The following is a 19,012-nucleotide window of genomic DNA, read 5'->3' as shown; positions in this document are numbered from 1 at the left end:
CGCTCGGAGATCCTCAACTCGAGCAGCAAAGAGCAGTGGAGCCGGTGCACAGGGGATGGACAGGGATTTGGAAAAGATCTACAGTCAAAACTCCCAACTGGCTTTTCTACAACTCAGTGTTTCTCTGTGGGCTTAAGAGAAATACAGCAGTGCAGTCGCTGCCAGTAGTCGTTTTTCTTAAAGATGTCGAAAGGTTGTTTTTTTTCTATCTGAACGATTATCTCCTTTCCTTTGCCCTTTGCCTAAGATTTTGTTGCTTATTTTGTCCTTCTCTGTACTGCAGACTGAATCATCACACCTTCAGGGTGATTTTTATCTGAAAACAAACGACTTCCTTCTCCTGCTTTCAGTCGGACTTCTTCAGGGACAGCATCAGAGAAAAAAGTCCAAACTATGACACAAACCAATTTGCAGGAGAGGATGTGATTCACCTTCACTTTGCGGTTGGATCAACAGCTTGTTGGATGTGTAAGTGGTGTGGAGGTGGAGGCATTGTGGTACAGTGAACTATTTTTAGAAGGTGAGGATTGGTAGCTTATGTTTCTGTGTGATGAGCCAGGACAGCCGGGGCAAATTGACTCGTCTGTGAAGTGGATGAGGAGAGGGAAGAGGTGGAGGAGGAGCAGGGGGTGAGGCGGAACAGGAAAGACAGGTAATTGCGTCCCTGGGGGTCGAGTTGGATCTGACAGAACGAGGAGAGGAAGAAAAAAAGAACAGAAAAGGCTTCGTCTTCTCGCTCAAAGATACTGTCGATTCACAGCAGGAGGAGAGGAAACAGAAAAGAGAAATATTGACCTATGGTGATCTGATTCATCCACCTCAGAGAATGAACGGCCATCTCTTTTCTTATCGGCTCTTCCACTACGCCAAAGGCAGCCTAAAGTTCTTGCCGAAAGAAGATTATGGGCCGTGTATGAAAAGTCAGTGCTCAATTGAATTCAAGCAGCTACAACTAAGAGTCAGAAGCACTTTTCCCACAACGAAAATGTTTCCATGAAGCCCCGAGAATCGTTTTACACATTCTTGATTTTTCGCCTGCCTTTCGACTGCAGACATGTAGTTCCAGCTTTGGGTCCTGAGCAGCACACTTGAGGTAGTACGTCCTGTTGGCCCGGTTAGTACCGGCCCAGCAGGACTGAACATCACTGACTGATCAAACACAAGCCTCAAGACTGCGACATCTTCTGTACAACATTCATTAAGACTTCTAACTCACACAAATAACCGTATTCCTACATAATGCCGACCTCTGCACGGGGCCACACATGTACCACATACAGTACCAGAAAATGGTCTTAAATTTGGTTAAAAATTCACTTGAAAAGATACTGAAAAGCTCTAAATGTAAGTGTCTGGTACTTGTGGACACCCTGTTGTGTTGTTGCATGCAAAAATTGAATCTCACTCGAAGCTGTCACTTCTAAATCAGTCTAATTTGTCCAGGCTTAAAGGATAGGTTCACCATTTTTCTTCAGACCGTCTTAAAACAATAGTCACTTGTCCATATGACATTACACTGAAATAGGTTTTCCTTGCAGTAATCATTCCTCCCGTTTAAGAGTTCCCTTCGAAATGTGCGTCCAAAGTAATTATATTCTTAAGCTAACATGAGGATTCAGTAGTCTTCATCAGAGATATCAAGTCAGCATCTGCCAAAAAAGGTTTCAGGATCGGTTTCCTTCTTCCAAAATACCAAGATCATGCATTTTTCCTTATATGTAGTTTTTCCTCCTTCAGTAGAAAAGGGAAGTTGCAAACTGTGTCTTCTTTTAGTCAGCTCTATCTATAACCTCAAATCAAACGCAGCAGACATTGCATGCAGCCTGAGTGGATATTCTTCCTGCCTGACCCGGTGTTATAAAGTCCGCTGCAAAACTGCTAAAAACACAGCTATTACAGAGAGGATGTAACAAACGAGTTTACAAAATTCTGAAAATTAGGAAAAGAAACAGGTGTGTTTTGTGGTTGCTGTTAGAAGAAAACCCCAGTCGCTTCCTGTGTGTCCACTTCATGCCTCAGGACTTCATTCAAGCCTGAAGGTGTTGGGCAGCGGGCGAGGAAATTAATTTGTAAAGAAGCGGAAGAGAGAAAAAAAACATTTTGTATTACTCTGCAGAGCTCCTTCCTTTCACCAGCACCGTTAAAGGTACCATTTATGGATGACGGCGATATTGCCATAAGACCATTCAGAAAATACTCCAACAGCTAGCGAGTATTTTCGCTTAATATCAGCTATCGGTGGTTTTGTAAACGTGAGACTTGAACTTAAAGTTGGCTCTACATCTGTCCCTGTGGAACCGCAACTCGGTCCATGTCTGTCTGGCATGTTGGTGCTGTATAACTGTGTAATGTCCCACAACAGCTGCTGAGAGCCTGAACTCACAGCAGCAGCACCAATCCCCCCCCCCATCTGACCGAATAGCAAACATAATCTGCTGTTGGGCAGATTAACAGAAGACCACAGCAGCATGGAAATGAGGTTAGGCAGCCAGCGTTTCAGAGAGGCTCTTTATAATCTGCAAATCCCTCCATCGAGGTCACCAGGAGGAAAAACTGACGGACCGGCGACTGACTGCAATTTCAGTGCCTCTCATAATGTCCTCATTCAGGTGCTGTCCACGTTACAAGACTGGATATATTTCATTATGACTAAGCAGTTCAGTCCTCCACATGTCGCTTTCTTTTGTCAAATGTAGAAGAATGAATCCGTACTTGTGGATGTGGCCTTGACTGTACCGTAATCCTCTTCAAACGCTTCTGGTGAGCTCTTGAAGTCAAGATGTCACATTTTTAATTAATGATCAGGTGCTGGCATTTAGGTCAACATCGGTCACCGGTTACATCACATCACGAACACAGGAAGCGATTGTTTCGGACATGCTAGCAGATAAAGTCATGTAACATCTTATACAAGACCCACAGTCGGTTAAACCACTGTTCTATAGTAATTTATATTAAACTGCAGGTAACAAAAGCAAAAACATGCAATGTGTTAACAGTTTAGTTAACTCCTACTGGTGAAACACACATAATGATGGGTTAAACAAGGGGTTTTCAATGACTTAGTTCTTCTGTGATTGAGTTAGGACTCTAAGGAGTAAGAGATGTGGTTTACCTGTACAGTACTTTTGCTTTGCATCCCCTTCCAAACCCGGCACACAAACCTCCCACCTCCCCCTGGGGTTGTGATCTCTTCCACACTTTTACCGGACCTGAGGACCTGGGAAAATAGGATTGGTGACGGGGTAACGGGGACAACCAGAATACACCATCAGTTACTGACACTAAACGAGCCAGTATATGCTGTCAGAAGTGCTTGTCGGAGGGTCTGATGAGTTCAGAGGACCCCTCCCCTCACACCTTAATGATTAGGTTCGGTTTTGTCCGACTATTTCTGTGTCTTAACAAAACCAACAATCCAACATTCAAATGCACTTCACACTGCGATGGGCTAACTGCTAGCTATGTAGAGGTGAGAAACAAGCCAGGGTCTGAACTTGTCTCCTGGTGCTTTTCTGTGTCTTTGCTGACGGATGAAAATTTTGGACTTTTGGGTGGACAGAAGAAGCCGTTTGAACATGTCACTTTGGGCTCTGGGAAATTGTGATGACTATTTTTCCCATTTTTTTGACATCTTGTTGGCTAAATGATTCATCAGTTAATCGCGAAAATAATTGGCAGATTAATACCTAATTGTTAGCTGCAGCCATACTATTTTTATTACCTCCGCCAAGGACAGTTTGCTTTCGTCCACGTCTGTTCATTGGTTGTTCGGTCGAATGGTTTGTCAGCAGAATAACACAAACACTACTGAATGGATTTCCACAAAACTTACATGGAGGGTGAAAAGACTTGAACACTGTGAATGTCTTCCAGGAGAGACCGTCTGAAAGTGGGCGCCTGTTAGTCCCACATTTAAACAGATTTAATGTCTCCCACTCTCAATGATGTGTTCTTGATTGTAGCGGCTCAAAACACCTATAAACATGTCATTTCTGATCAGTAGGACTCTGATCGAGTGTACCCTGACAGAGTGGTCACTTGTTATAGTGACTCTGTAGACTCAGAGCAGGACGTGTCCTCTGAAGGAGACGGCACCTGAGTTTGGACACAGCTAATATCTCATTTCAGGTAGATTAGGCGGCGTGCACGTGTCTGCCTCCGTGTCTTACGCATATAGACTCGCTCATTTGTTAACTGACACTCTCAGTCTGTCTTTTGTGAATCCGTGTGCAAACACTGACTGACATGTGGCCTTTTGTCATCAGTTAAATGGACCACTAAAAGGCTGCATTAAATTTAATGAGGGATCACGCTGCCAGGTGACGCGAGTTACATCCCTGTCCTCTCGGCTCTGCTCACATCCATCCATCCTGCTGCTTCTCTACTTTTTAGCGAGGATGTGTGTTCTGCTCCAAAGATACATTTCTGTGTTGTTGTGTCACTCATGAGACATTTTCGTGGCCCGTCAGTTAATGAGAGCGTGTTGGATGGAGACAACAGAGCGCTGTGTGGATCGCGGTGTCGCTCCTCCAGCGTCCCATCAGAGTGTTTGTGCTGTGTCTTGAATATTAATCGAGCGGAAAAGTGCCCAGAGTGGAATGAGTTTGTGGCAGCGTGGAGCCTCGGCTTTTTTTCTGATGATGGTGATTAGCAGAGTAGAGGAAGGTAATACTCTGCTGTGTCGTACAGCAGAGGAACAGATGACTGTGTTTGCCGTTGCCTTATTTTCAGCTCAGTTTCATCTGGGCTGGCAGCGCGGCTGTGAATGTGCATCCTTATGAGCTGGCGGAGATGGAGCTGGAATCGTCTGGTGAATTTAATCCTGCATTATGTTTACTGCACCGCACATTACCCCACAGAGCTTTAATTGTAAACAAATGCTGCTTTCAAGAACACATTGTGTGTTTCCTAATGAAAATTGGGACTCAACCAAACAACATGAAACCTTCAGAGAATCAAACACTCACCTCCTGTGTTAGTTTCGTCTTCACTGATAGTGAACTGAAAAAAGCATCATGAAGTCAGTCAGTTTATTACATTTTAGAGGTGTGAATGTAACAAATGTTCAAGCTGGGACATTGTGGTACTGGGGCCGAGACCGGGATCCATCACTGTAGGATGCTTTAAATATTTTCTTTATTTTCTATATCATGCATCATGCTTCATGCTCACAGTATCTGTCTCCTGATCAACAATGCATGTTGTTTTTCAACCAGTATTTACTGGAAAGATTCACTCAGCCCTTTCTAAAGTCTGCTCTGTCCCTCGTGGGACTGTGAGCACACTGATGTAAATATTTAACTGAGCAGCTAAACACAGTGAAGACTGGTGTTTCTAGATAGTTGTAGCTGGAGTTATTTGTCAGAAGATATTTGGGGAACAGTTTGGCTCATCAACAGTGTCAGGAAACAACTTTGTGTCTTTGTAAATATGTGACCTGTAGTTTATCACAGCTGAGAGTGAAGATGGAGAGAGCAAAAATGGATGATTTCATATTAGCCGTTGTCTTCTTCTCGTCATCTTCTGTCTTCTTCTCTTTCTTCTTCTTCCTCTTTGTCTTTTTCTTCATCATTTTCTTTTTCTCCTTCTTCTCCTTCTTCTTCTCCTCCTTTTCCTCCTCCTCCGTCCCCCCTGTGGTTATTAAAATGTAACCCAGTTTCAGAGCCACCACCGTGCTGAAGTGAGTAGATGTTGCGCTTGTTGTGCCATTTGGCTTCATAATATCAGGTCCATTTATCAGCTATAATTTTAACCTGTACCGATTTATAGCCCATAATATACATTTCCAAATTCTGTTTCCATATTTATCATGCATCACTGTATGACATATTATAAAGATATCAAAATACACTGGAGCTTTAATGGTCCCAAGAGGATGAATCCGTTGCTAATTACCTGACTTCTCCCGTACAGCCACCAGTAGTTTAACATTTTTGTTTTTGAGAGAAATGTCTCGACAACAGTTTCTGCAGATCTGAGTTTATAATGAGCTTTTAGTGCTGCCTGTCTGTCAGCCAGTCAAGTCAAGTCAAGTGGCTGTTATGGGGTAGTGTGTTGTGAATTTAAAGCCTTTCCATCGCTGAGTCCTTTTACTTGTCTTACCCCACTTACGTTTCAAACATGTGATCCCGTCTCCCATCTGTTCCTCAAGATTATTCTGTCTTTTTCATACTCATCGTCTTTTACTGTCCGTCTCAATTACTTTCACCCGCCCACGTTCTGCTTCCACAAAACTAAACATGTGCACACATTAGCTGAAAAGTTTCCCTCTCTCCTTGTCTTGTTTTTCAAGGTCTCGTCGAGCAGCGAGAAAAGCCCCAGAGGAATATCATGGCGACGTGCGCTGAAATTTTAATCAGGAGGAAATGGGGCGGCACAATCGCGCTTCTTTTTAGTATAAATTTGCACAGACGGACTCTTGCTGCTTGTCAGGTCCTTGTGTGACACACCGAGGGCGTCTGCCTGTGACAGAAAGAGGAGGAGGAGTGGTGGTGGAGGGGGTGAAGGAGAGAGGTGAGGAGGATGAAGAATAAAAGAAGAGAGGAGGAAGCTGAATGGATTTTTGTATTAGGCTCTCATATGCAGCATCTCTGTGCCGGAGCGGAGGACAGCCACGGGATGGAATAATAACTTATACATTCATCACACAAACGGGCTGAAGGTGTTCAAGGTTTCCTGTGTGTCAGGTTGACCCAGACAGTCGGATGCTGCACGGAGGAAATGATGCAGCAGAGGAGCTTAAAGGAACGGCGCATATAGAAACTTTCAGGAGAATGTGAATTTAAAATAAACACTGAAAAACTAAACTGGGGGGAAATGTGAAATAACCTAAAATATAAATACTGAGCCAAGTTTCATTTCAAGCTCAGATAATTGCAAAAATATTTAAGCCTGTCTGTGCAAACTGCCACATACAGTATGTGTGTGTCTAACATGTGGTGGTTAGACATTGAATAAGCAGCCGGAATATGAGAGAAACTCATCCACTCAGCAGTGCCAGTTCCTCAGCAGATGGTATAGTGTCGCTGTCTTTCAACATTACATTCATCTGGCACTCTTTTTCTTCCCACAGCAAGTTACTTACTTTGGGGGAGAAGAAGGCGTCCATCTTTCCAACTCACCCATCAGAAGCAGTTTGCTCAAGGACACTGAAATCACATTAAGTCTTCCATTTTTGTACTCATGTTTTTTTTTTTTAATGGATTGTTAATTAGACCTGGCCATCGACAGACAGGGGAAAAGCCAATTATTTTGATAATCAAGCAACTGTTAAAGTAGTTCTTCGATGCAAAAAGGAAAATGATGTTTTCAGCCATTAAAATATGGAGATTTCCTGCTTCTCTCTGCTTTATATCGCATTAAACTGAGTGTGTCTGAGTTTTGGATTGACATCACCTCAGACCACGAGAACCTGGGATGGACATTTTTATGCCTCTTGATGTCACAGCGGGCCAAATATGACTTGTATGACACAAGGATGAACTGGTGGTCAAAGGTCAAAGGTCACTGACCTCACAAAACACGTTTTGGCCATAACTCAAGACTTCACATGATAATAATGATGCATTTTTTCACAAGTATCTGATAGCTTAACATGATGAAGTTGTGACATTCGACATCCAGAAGGTTAGAGGTTAAATTCACTGTGACATCATAATATTCTAGATTCTAGTTCACTATTTTCTACAGCTGTTAATCATTTAGTCTATAAAATGTGAAAAAGAAATGTGAAAAATGCTCATTGCAGTTTTCTGGCGCACAAGGTGACGTCTTCAAATTGCTTCTTTTGTCCATTAAGTCTAAAACCCAAAGTTTCACAAAGAAAAAGCAGCAGATCGTCACATTTAAGAAGCTGGAACCTGCAAATGTTTGACATTTTTTCTTGATTAATGACTTCAGTGGTTAATTAGTCTTTAAAATAGTTGGCACCTAAGTTTCTTTTCAATCAAATGATCAATTACTTGTTGCAGCTCTGCTATTTTCTGACATTTTATAGACCAAATGATTTACTGATTAATTTAGAGAACAGTGCAGGTGAATCAATAATGAAAATAATCATTAGCTGCAGCCTGTTCAAAGGTTTTTATTATCAAAAGTGGGAAAGAAGGTTGTTTCTGGATTGATGGTGTCTGCGTCCATGTCACGGACAGACAGTGTGTTAGTGGTGTTGAAGAGTGAGAACCACAGCAGCATCTAACTGCACCACACTGACATTTTCAGGTATGTTAACATGCTGTGTAATGTGCTGCAGCCGAGAAGCTAATTGGCTATCCAGCCTGCAAACTGACGTCAGCAGTGAACTTTTCCACGCTGAGTGTTTTGTTTGGTGGCTTTTTCAACAACCTACGGTGACACGACAAGACGTGTCACGTGGCGTGGTTGTCACAAATACATAAAGAAGTAAAAAATCAGCTAAATGTAGGCGACATTAATTAGGTTATCAAAAATTCATGTTTTTGTTTTGCTTCTTTAGAATTACATAAAAATGTAAAAGTAATACAGGAACAAATAAATGTATTCAAGATTAATAAATAATAAAATACAATGGAACATTAGTGAGAGAACGCAGCAAGGAAAATTAAAACAGTAATATCAATTTATGCCACATTTTATGAATTGATTAATTCCTACATTTATTTCTAATTTTGCGTCTAATGGAACATTGATTTATTGTATTAATGCTCTTGTATTGTGTATGGGAAGATATGTCATCACGTCTTAAAGGAACAGTTCACATTACAATGACAATCCAGTCATTATCTACTCACCCACAGTAGTTGTGTGTTATTTCTGGAGCTGCACAACAACACAGGGTTGAGACATGAACGATAAGTGGCTCCATGCAGCTCGTCCGGCATGATCAAAGTCTCCAGAAGCCCCGAGATCCCAAATCAATCTGAGAAGATGTTGTTTACACCCCTCGACGTGGGTGAGCTCATGTTTCTATGGCGTAGGGAGCCATTTATTTATTTATTTATTTAAACTGCTGTTTTGCTGTGAAGCTCCAGAAATGTTTTGTGGACCACGAAACTCACCCGACGTTCCATCAGGGGTGAGGAGGTAATGACAGAATTTTCATTTTAATGTTCCTTTAATGCAGAGTTATAAAGCCCCCTTTAATTAGATTTTGCCAACTTCAGCCTGACTTTAGTCGCCATGAGCCGTGATATTTTGTTCCGTTTCAGTCAGTTCGTACTCTTAATCCTGTCGGGACTGATTCGTCCCCACATGAGTCCCGAGAGACGGATCGGTGTGATGTTACGTGATGTTACACTTTAACCTGACCTTCACCTCAACCTAACACAACTCCTAACTCCAAAGCAAAGTCTTAACACCTTAACCACCCTTTGAAAAAGTGATAACATGACAAAGTATCCAGACCTCAAACAGATTGAAGTACAACAATACAAAGACCTTCAACCAAATCGGTGTGTGTGTTCGTACTGTACAGTGGTTTGTTATTCAGTGTCACGTTCCTCTAAGCCGGCAGTCTGATTAATAATTCACGGTGTTTCATGCAGTCAGTTGTGCCATTTGTATTTGAAGTGTTTCACTAATTGCCTCCTACCATTGAACTAATTATTTCTCCATTGTGCTGTGATCCTGCAATTTACGATGCAGAGTCACCGAAAGTCACTTGGTGTGTAGAATGAGTAAGTGGAAGAAGAAACAGCCGCTGCCGTTTGTATGCCGAGCTGCAGCGCGTCTGTCTGTATGTGTGTGGTTGTGTGTATATAAGGCCTCCGCGGAGAGCTGTGCGTCACGGCATTGATATTCTCCTCACAGGGTCGTCAAGCATGAAATAGAAGAGCACACTTTCTGTGGATAAACCCCCAGCATAACGCTGTTGGATAGTGAGAGTCTGATGCTCTGGAGAAATCTCCTGCTGACACTGATACTGACAGAGTACCAGGAAAAAAAAACATATTGTGTCTGCCGCACTGTTGTATAACTGACGAGCAGTTCTGGAGATGCACATCGGTGGTTTTTGCAAATTTGAGCTCATTTACAGGAAACTGTGTTTATTTTAAATGATTTCTCAGTGTTTCCTACAAGTTGAGGATTCATTTGAGATGACCGAACCGCTGCAGCTTGACGTGGGAGACTGTGGGCTGGTGGGGAAAGTCAAACACAGTCGACTCTTGAGATTCAGCCGCAAAACAAGTAGAGCTATTATGATGTTTTTCAGTCATTTTTCAATCCAAAGTGTCGAACCTGAGCTGGCTTCAGCTTTTTTTTCTGTCATTTATGACAGTTAATTAAGTGTCTTTGGGTTTTTGGACTGTTGGTCGGACAAAAGAAGCAATTTTGAAGACGCAGCGAGCATTTTTCGATTAATGAAATGTGAAAATAATTGCAGCCCTAGAAACAGCGGAGCAGTCACAAGCCAATCTCTAACTAAACAAGTTTCCAATCTATAGTACATGCAACATTTACACAGACTCACTGGCTCTTCAGCCCATCTGTAGTTAATTTCTGCACTTCTTTGAAAGAGTTATATGAGCTTGATAAAAAATCATTACCACCTAACCCGTGTGTGTGTTGGTTTGTCAGCAGGACTACACAAACAAATACTGAACAGATTTTCTCCAAACTTGGATGGAGGATGGCTCTCGACCCAGAATAGACCACAGTAACTTTTTGCGTGGATCCAGATTGAGAGACAGATGCAGGAATATTTCCTTCTCACTCTCCTTTAATTTGCGAGTGAGGGTGTTTTTTGAGATATTTGTGTAAAGCATCGATCTTGATGAAGAAATTAGGAATATTCAGATGGCTGGTATCTATGATTGAGTACCAAAGGGGGCTGGTTGACCTTGGCGGAGGTTTGCGCTCTACTGAGTGCCATTCTAATTACCACAGTAGCATTTGGATGGGCAGTTCTTTGTTATTGATGTTTTTGGATTTAATTAGAAACTATTAAAATCAACGTGAAGATTTTGCCGACAACCTGAGATCACAATTACCAATTGATCGGATTTGATCAGTCAGGTTATTGTCAGGTGATAAAACAACAGCAGGCCGTGACTCATTGTGAGCTCATCGTCCTGCCTCCAGTTTAATTTTCTCATTATACAGTTCATGAATTGGATGTTTTCCTCAGAGGCCTGATGGTTCTTGAAAGCATCAGCGAAGATGATTTTCAAAATGATCCCTGTCATGTCTTCTGATAATAACTATAATCTCTGACGACTAAAGATAAACAAGTTGGTAAATGTGATGTGAAAGCTTCAAGAGTCCGCAAATTTACTCCCGTAGTGCCCTCAGATTATCTAAAAACCCAACTCCTGCATGGAATTTAATCTAAAGCCGTCCGTGCATTCGGACGATGACGGGCAGAAATGTCCTGTACTGGCACGGTGCTTCGATGAAAGCAAAGCGAAGGAGTGTGTCCGTGTGTTTGACAGCATTCATGACCTTCTTTCTACACGTTTGTGTGTCTGCAGGGCGTTAACCGGGTGGGGAAGGACGCTCAGGTGGGACCTGACGGCGTGCGGAGGAAAGACTGGCACAACTATGAAGCCATCAAAAGAGATGCATCTCGATCAGGTAAGGTCCAAACGTCCTCAGAGATATTCATATTTATTCATCAGGTACGCAGTGTTCAGTTATTCATAAGAAAGATTCACATTTACACACAATCATATTCCTCTCTGGGTCTTATTGCTCTCCAGCAGAGGTGTAAATCTGTGCTTGAATGCAGTTTCTGCTGTCGTAAATACAGTTATATCTGCTGCAATAATCACCAACTCAGTTTTATTTTCTGTTCAGGGAAATTAGCGTCTACACAAACTGTGTAAATTAGCTGAAATGGGTTGATCCCTGAAAGGAGCCGTGAAAGTCTCAGTTATTTTCCTCACTTGTTACCTTTAGGAGGGAAAGTGCCTAATAAAACATGCATGTCTGTGAATGATGAGGGTTGTTTTTGTCCTCTGGGACTTCATACGTCCCTGATTCTCCTGTAAGAAATATGAAACTGTCTTCGGCAGTTCAGCCATTAGAGTTCAGATTTAGTGTTATTTCATCATGTTTCATCAGGTTCATCAGGGTTTCCTGCTCTTGCTCCAGACCAGGGGTGTAAACACATGTTTTATTTAGTTATTTTAAACGTCAGCTTCAACCCACGACTGAACATTTTGTTGTCTTCTTTGCCCATTTTGTGATTTTGATATTTATCAGTTTAAGTTTTTGTACCTTCTTTGATTTGGTAGTTAAATATCCTCTAAAAGCAAAGTCCAGGTAGCTTCATGCATGGATCTGCAGGTGCAGTAAGTGTGGCTGTCATTGCCCCATGAGGAAAAAAAATAGTCTTCATGTTCTGTCTTAATCTGCCTGATGTGTTTTCTGTATTTAAAGGTGCACTATTTAACCCCAGGGTAGCTGCTAACTGCTGCTAACTGTATTCTAGCATCCATGACTGCTGTCAGAGTATTAGAGCTCGATGTTTTCAGGCCAAGAGCTCACTGGTTAGCATACTAATGTCATGAAACATCTCTGCAACAAGTACAAAGACGTCTTCAACATAACGTCAAAGCTGTTATTTCTTCACATTCTTATTCTTTATATTTAACTAATTCTTTATAAGTCAAATTCTTACGTATTGCACCTTTAAGAACTAAAACTGTCTTAAATTCTGTTAAACTTCACAATGTAAAATATATTTTTAAAGGTTTTTGTTTCGTGTAAACTTTTACCTGTGATGAAATTGGCCCCATCTTCCATTTATTTATTTTGGCATTAAAAAGTCTTAAAACTCGTCTTTCCTCTGTAGGAGCGGCTGTGAGATAGCTCTGTTGGTTTATTGGTGTTGATGGTACGTTCTGTTCATCTGTGTTCACTCTCAAAAACAAAAACCTCCTCACCCGGTTATGTGTGAGGGCACTCCCATCCTGAAGGCGTGCTGCTTTTCGTTTGCCAGAAATGATTGTTTCAACTTTGATTTTGCACATTATCTTATCCTAAAGGAAGTGGGAAACTCCTGATATATATGTGTGTGCAGAGGAGATACAGTGTTGGTGGAACTGATGGTCTGAGTTTCTCTTACATGTGTTGACATGTTGATTGTGTGTGTTTGACGCAGGTAACGGTGAACAGGGGAAGCCGTTCCCCCTGACCGACGCTGACCGGGTGGACCAGGCCTACAGGGAGAACGGCTTCAACATTTATGTCAGCGACCGGATCTCCCTCAACCGCTCCGTCCCAGACATCCGCCATCCGAAGTGAGTCCTGTGTGTGTTTGTCGAGGGAGGGAGAGTTGGATAAACATTTAGGTGGGGCCAGTTTGAACATGAAATGTCACTCTACTTTGGTCCAAGTGCATTTGGACTCTTACTCCACTGGACGGCTTGTTGATATAAAGGCAACGTTAAAAAGGTCATTTTCAGATGCATTAACAAGAATTTCAAAGTCAGCTTTGGACAAATCTTGACTTACTAATCGCTTTATATATCTACAATAGATAGTAAGTGTGTTATAGCTGAGAGTATAATACAGATTTCATGATGTGGCAATAGATGCCAGGGGTGTGATGATCCTTCAATCCGGATCGATTCAGCGATTCAACAATGAACATCATCATTTTTAAATGTGCCTTCATTTTTTAAATATCCCTGGTTCCCAGTCAATAATTTTTCAATAGGTGGAGAGCTCCATCTCTGGGCGTAACCAAGTCTTTTTCCTGCATGCCTCGAGGCAGCCAATCACCAGCACTATTAGATCTCAGCACAACAAGCCTGCTGCATGCTTATTGGCTTACTGATGCTGGTGAGATGAACTCCTAAGGCAGTGAAGTTTGGCCTTGAATGATGAGACATTTTTTTATACACGATAGTATCGAGGCAAATCGGTCGGTCCCATAAAAGTTTGATACCCAAACCATGCTAGTGCCGGGCAGGTAATATCAAGCAGCCACGAACAAGACTACAAGGATATTTACTCTCCTCTCTGGAATAAATCAGCAGTGTGGAGATTTTTTGGATTTTTGAGAAAAGACAAGTCAACAGACAAACACAGCATCTCTCTCAGCAGTCTGCTAACTTGCTCTAGCTACGGTAATATTAGCAGCTCCGATTCAACGATGTTAGGCTGAAAAATGATGAGTGCAGGCTGAGATCCAACCGTGATGTCCTGTCAGGAGATGTAAGCCAGTGGTGAATAAGAATTTATGCAATATAAAATGCTATAGGCTGAAGCAAATAATGACTGTGACTGCCAAAAAGCAATTCACAATTATTTTCATTACTTATGTGTTTTTTAATGGCCAAAAGAAAAGGGTGGCAGTTTCTTGCCGTTTCTGGAGTTTGTGATATCAGCAAATGTCGTGTTGTTATCAATTGAATTCAAATAATATAGTATTGTAATTAAAGTGGTGATTTCAACCCCTAATAGATGCCAATCAATAGTGATTGATAGACTATAGACCTGTAACTTATCTACTAAAACCTGCCTCATTTTCAAGCATAAATTTGTCACTGAGTTGATTCGTCATAAGATTTTACGACTTTGTAAATAATAAGAGAAATATGGAGCATATTGGTGATTTCTGTCCCATCTCAATCGGCCACATCAGTCTTTTTTATGGATGGTGCAATGGTGACCAGATGGAAAACATTTCCTTTTATCTTTTCCAGTAAAGCGCCCAGTGATCTCAGGAAAAACTGCCATTTTTTTTTTCTACAAAAAAAAAAAAAAAAATTAAATAAATCACCTGTGTTTGTGTGAGCAGTTTTCCTCTGAATGAGGGCAGGAACAGGCCACACAGGGCCAAGCAGTCTGCAGGTTTTCATTCCAGCCAAAGACTGCAGCAGGTTATTTCACAGATTGGCACTCCATCAACCGCAGAGGAAAAATGAATCACCTGGTGCACTCCTAGGTTGGATTGAAAACCCAGCAAACTCCCAGCCGTTAGAAGCAGATGGTTGCCCCCCCCCACCCCCCAATATAAGGTTGACTATTGGAAGAGAGGCCAGATTCAATGCAGGAACTGAGCAGAGGAATCTGTTTTTAAGGGAAGCAGAAACGGAGGAAAATATCTCTGATACAATCCTGAGTTGATGATTTCATGTGAGAAAGGACTGCGGGCATGACTGCCTGTATGCATGTATTTACTGTCAACGTTTGACATCTAAGGTTAAGCGTCTTTAGGATTTTCTTTAGTGCTGTACATTTAGACATGACTGCAGTGAGACTTGAGTTTTGACCTGCTGAAATCCCAGAATACTAACAAATTGATAAGACAAGGACAGGCAGATGTTACATACAGTAGAGACGGGCCGATGTAAAGATGTTCAGACGTGTTTGTCGATGTTGGATGCCGTGGTGGTTGTGTCACCTCGCATTACGCTGTCTTTTCTTCCTGCCGTCATCGACAACATAATCTTTAAATCCAAATGTGATTATTTTTGGACTATACTTCGCCGTGACAGCTGCGTCTGTGTTCGACCTCTGCTGGTCTCCTGCGTCCTAGTAAGTTGCCAGGTTTGCGCGCATTGAGCTTGAAACCACCCCACTGTTTGTTTGAAAAACAAGACGCAAAATGCAAATATTCCGTTTTTTCATGTCGACTGTCTCAAGTCTAAGTCAAGTCACAAGTCATGAATACCAAGTCAAGACACATGACTCCAGTCCCCCACCTGTGACAGCACCACAATCCATCAGGACAACTGTGTCACATGATGCTTTTCTTCATCTAAAGAGTTCATCCTCCTTTCACTCCAGAAAAGATGGCTGGAGCTACGGACGGGAACCTCAACACGTTCCTACAAATGTTTCACAATAAAAGCCTTGTAAAGAAATAAAGGCCTTTTGTCTACGTAAATGCTAGAGGGCTTTTAATTTGAAACATACAGGAAGTGTTGAGGTTGCAATAACAGAAATGCAGAAACATAAAGAAGGCAAATAGGAGTGGATCAAAACAAGGCTTTTAACATTCAACACAAAGCATAACCTGTGCCAACTCAGTAAAGATGATTCACACCCTCGCTGACGTCGATTCTCAGCTCTAGTGTGTCACAATAATCCATCGGCAGGAAACACCCTGTGGTGCTGAGCTAATTACTATCCCAGAGTCCCAGCTGTCTGCACCTACACCTGACGAATGCCAATTCATTTAGTTGGTGTGAAATCAAACTGGTTTAAGCTCTTAAAGACTGGACCGACAGAACCTGAAATGACCCAACCCTTTCATATTGTTTGAATGTCGAATTGGTAAAGCTGTGCACTGACGTAACTCGGTCTCAGCTATGTAAGAGATGTATTAACGTGGCTTTGAAAACAAAATATCAACCTGTAAAACACAAAACGTGTGCCATCAGTTGCACTGCACCGTCCTCGTCCAGTTGTGAAGGGATGACAGTGGACCGTTCTGCCCCGACACCAAACCCTAGTTCCAGCATTGTTTGCACCTTTATTGTTGCATGCTGGATCTGTCCCAACTCATTACAACAAGCACCGTTTGGAACAATCGTTCCAATTATCAAGCTGCCCGGTCGATTCACAGGAGAGATGCAGCTTTACACTGACAGACACTGATTACACACCACACAACACCACCTATGTTCTTAGACACTGTGGTCCTGACAGCAATTATCAGCGTCATTGATGTTCCCCTGCGAGCACTGAGCGAGGTGTGAAGAACTCATGATAGATGTGTGTTGGGGTTATTTTCCACGGAGGGTTTGTTGGAATGAAGAACAGGGATGAAAATAGAGGTGAAGTGTGACTCCAGTGGCCGCCATGTTCATCGTTCTCCATAATATGACACATTATCTTTTCTGTCAGAGGAAAGGCAATGGGGTCATTCAAATCTAGATTTCATTGCATCGGGAGGACTAAAGTAAATAGGGAACACATCTCCTGGAGATCTGCATCTTTTTATAAAAGATATCTTGTTTACAAAGTTTTGCGTTCAGGGTGGCAATTGCTCAAAGCTCATGGACTAGACACCAGAAGGGCTTCACCCACGGGAGAACATGAACGTGCTATGTAGATGTTGGGTAGCTTTTCTAACCTGACACACCAGATGATTTGCTACACAGAACCATCTGGCTCTACTCGCACCTCTAACTGTTTGAAAAAGGGCAAACACCAGCTGGTGAGTGGACGAACCGTGTGTCCATCACCGTCTATCACAGGCTTACTTTAGTTAGTAAATCAAACTCTTACCGAAACCAACAAGTGAAAACATATTTTCCATCGAGAAGAGCCTTCAGTTCTGAACTTTGCTCTTCTGTTAATGAAATTAACTCTCCAGATATGATATAACTGATGCCATAGCAGCAGCTACGCTAACCTGCTGAGGAGCCTCAATATTGTTTTCAGACGGCCACTTCTCTTGGTGGTCGTCACAGCTTAACCACGGCTGTAGCTGCCAGAAGTTCCTCATAGGACACTTGTGTGTTCGGCCACAAGATCTCCTGAATCCAGCTGCCTCGCGAGGTAACGACTTTTCATCCAGTGCCACCGAAAGTGTCATACTTGAGTTGGATATGACAGTAAATCTCTAAACTAATGACTTAAATCTTGTTAGGCTTCCTTAACTTTAGATAGCTCTCTATGTACCAGTCAAATGAGGTCATGAGATTTGATTATAAACAGAGAAAATTAAATAACCGATAAAAAATGGACAGATTTATGTTATTTTTTTCTTTTCTTGCTGGGCTCAGCCCGAGGGACTGCTCTCTCTTGTTGAGCAGGGTCAGTTGAGGTGGTGCAGGCATCTTATCAGGATGCGTCCTGCATATGTCTCTGTGGAGGGGACGGTCCAACTGGGAGGGGACCCCAGGGCAGACCCAGAACACGCTGTTGGGATATATATCTCATCTGGCCTGAGGATACCTTAGGATCCCCCCAGGAGGATGTGAAGGGGCTGACCTGCTCAACCTGGTCCGAATGCAACACAGATAAACGGAGGAAAAAGCCAGAAATGGATGGAACAACGTCTGCTAAACTGTAGCTAATATGCTAAATGTTAGTCAGTAAACATGCTGCAAAATGCGGTTGAATGCAGCTAATTAGTTCCAGGTCTTTACATTTTTAGGACCGAGTCTGAGGAGATTTACCTTCAGCTCGAAATCTAGTCGAATAAAGAGTGAAATAACAGCCGCTGTAGAGCCGGTGAGCCATATGGAGCCGAAGCTACAGTACAGACTGCTGGGCTTCTTCCAGCTCTCCTCTGACTCATTAAAGAACAACATACTGAAAATAAACACACCAGCGACACTATAAATATCGTGTGCTTAACAGCTTCAGACCTGCTGACCCGATTCATCACAGATCAGCCTTCAGCGCTTTCCTTCTACCTGACAAGAGCCTCTGTTTGACCCTGCTGTCACTTTCATGTGGAAAGCACTTTTTATACGTGTTCTCTCTCAGGGTCTCCTTATATCTTTGTATCTCCGGTATCATGCAACTCCAGTGAACACGTGTTTCCGTACAGTCATCCAACCATCTTGCACCAACTCGAGCCGCAAAGATGTGTCAATTAATCGATGGAAAAGAAAATTAGCTGCCGACTACTTGCTGGTTCCCTAACCCTCTTTAATGTGAGGATTTGCTGCTTTTGTTTGTCATTTATGAAAGTAAACGAAGAATTGTGAGCTTTGGAGTGTTGGTTGGACAAAAGATGCGAAATGAAGACGACACTTGGAGCTCTGGGACAGCATTTGACATTTTATAGACTAAACGATTAATCAATCGACCATGAAATTATATCTGCAGCTCTAGATCCAGTATGACTTTTATTAAAGTTATCTGATCATTTATTGTCTCTTTTCTCTCAGCACAGCACTGATGTTAAGAGAGAATCCAGAGGGGCACAGAGGTGTGAAATATCCAGTCATAAAGCTTGAAATTAGCCTTTGTAGATAAAGATAATTTATATAGATAATTGATAATAATTAATTAATTGATTAATAGATCATTTTCGAGATTGAGCTGCCGTATGTACTCTGTAAAGACATACGGATCAATCCACATTTGATTTTGGTTCCTCAGCTTGATGTCAGAAGAA

At 42.1% G+C, this 19,012-nt stretch overlaps 1 protein-coding gene across 1 annotated transcript in view; it reads left to right on the top strand.

Annotated features, from left to right (window-relative positions):
* LOC141007023 (polypeptide N-acetylgalactosaminyltransferase 10-like) overlaps positions 1 to 19,012 on the top strand; it is an 87,191-nt gene that overhangs the window by 18,374 nt on the left and 49,805 nt on the right. The window contains exons 2-3 of the mRNA XM_073479345.1: positions 11,451 to 11,553; positions 13,085 to 13,223. Coding sequence (XP_073335446.1) covers positions 11,451 to 11,553; positions 13,085 to 13,223 — 242 coding nt within the window. The remainder of the gene's footprint in view (positions 1 to 11,450; positions 11,554 to 13,084; positions 13,224 to 19,012) is intronic.

Source organism: Pagrus major, chromosome 13, assembly GCF_040436345.1.
Source record: "Pagrus major chromosome 13, Pma_NU_1.0".
NCBI lineage: Eukaryota > Metazoa > Chordata > Actinopteri > Spariformes > Sparidae > Pagrus > Pagrus major.
Note: the sequence above shows the minus strand (reverse complement) of the source record. Positions and strands in the feature narration are given on the sequence as shown.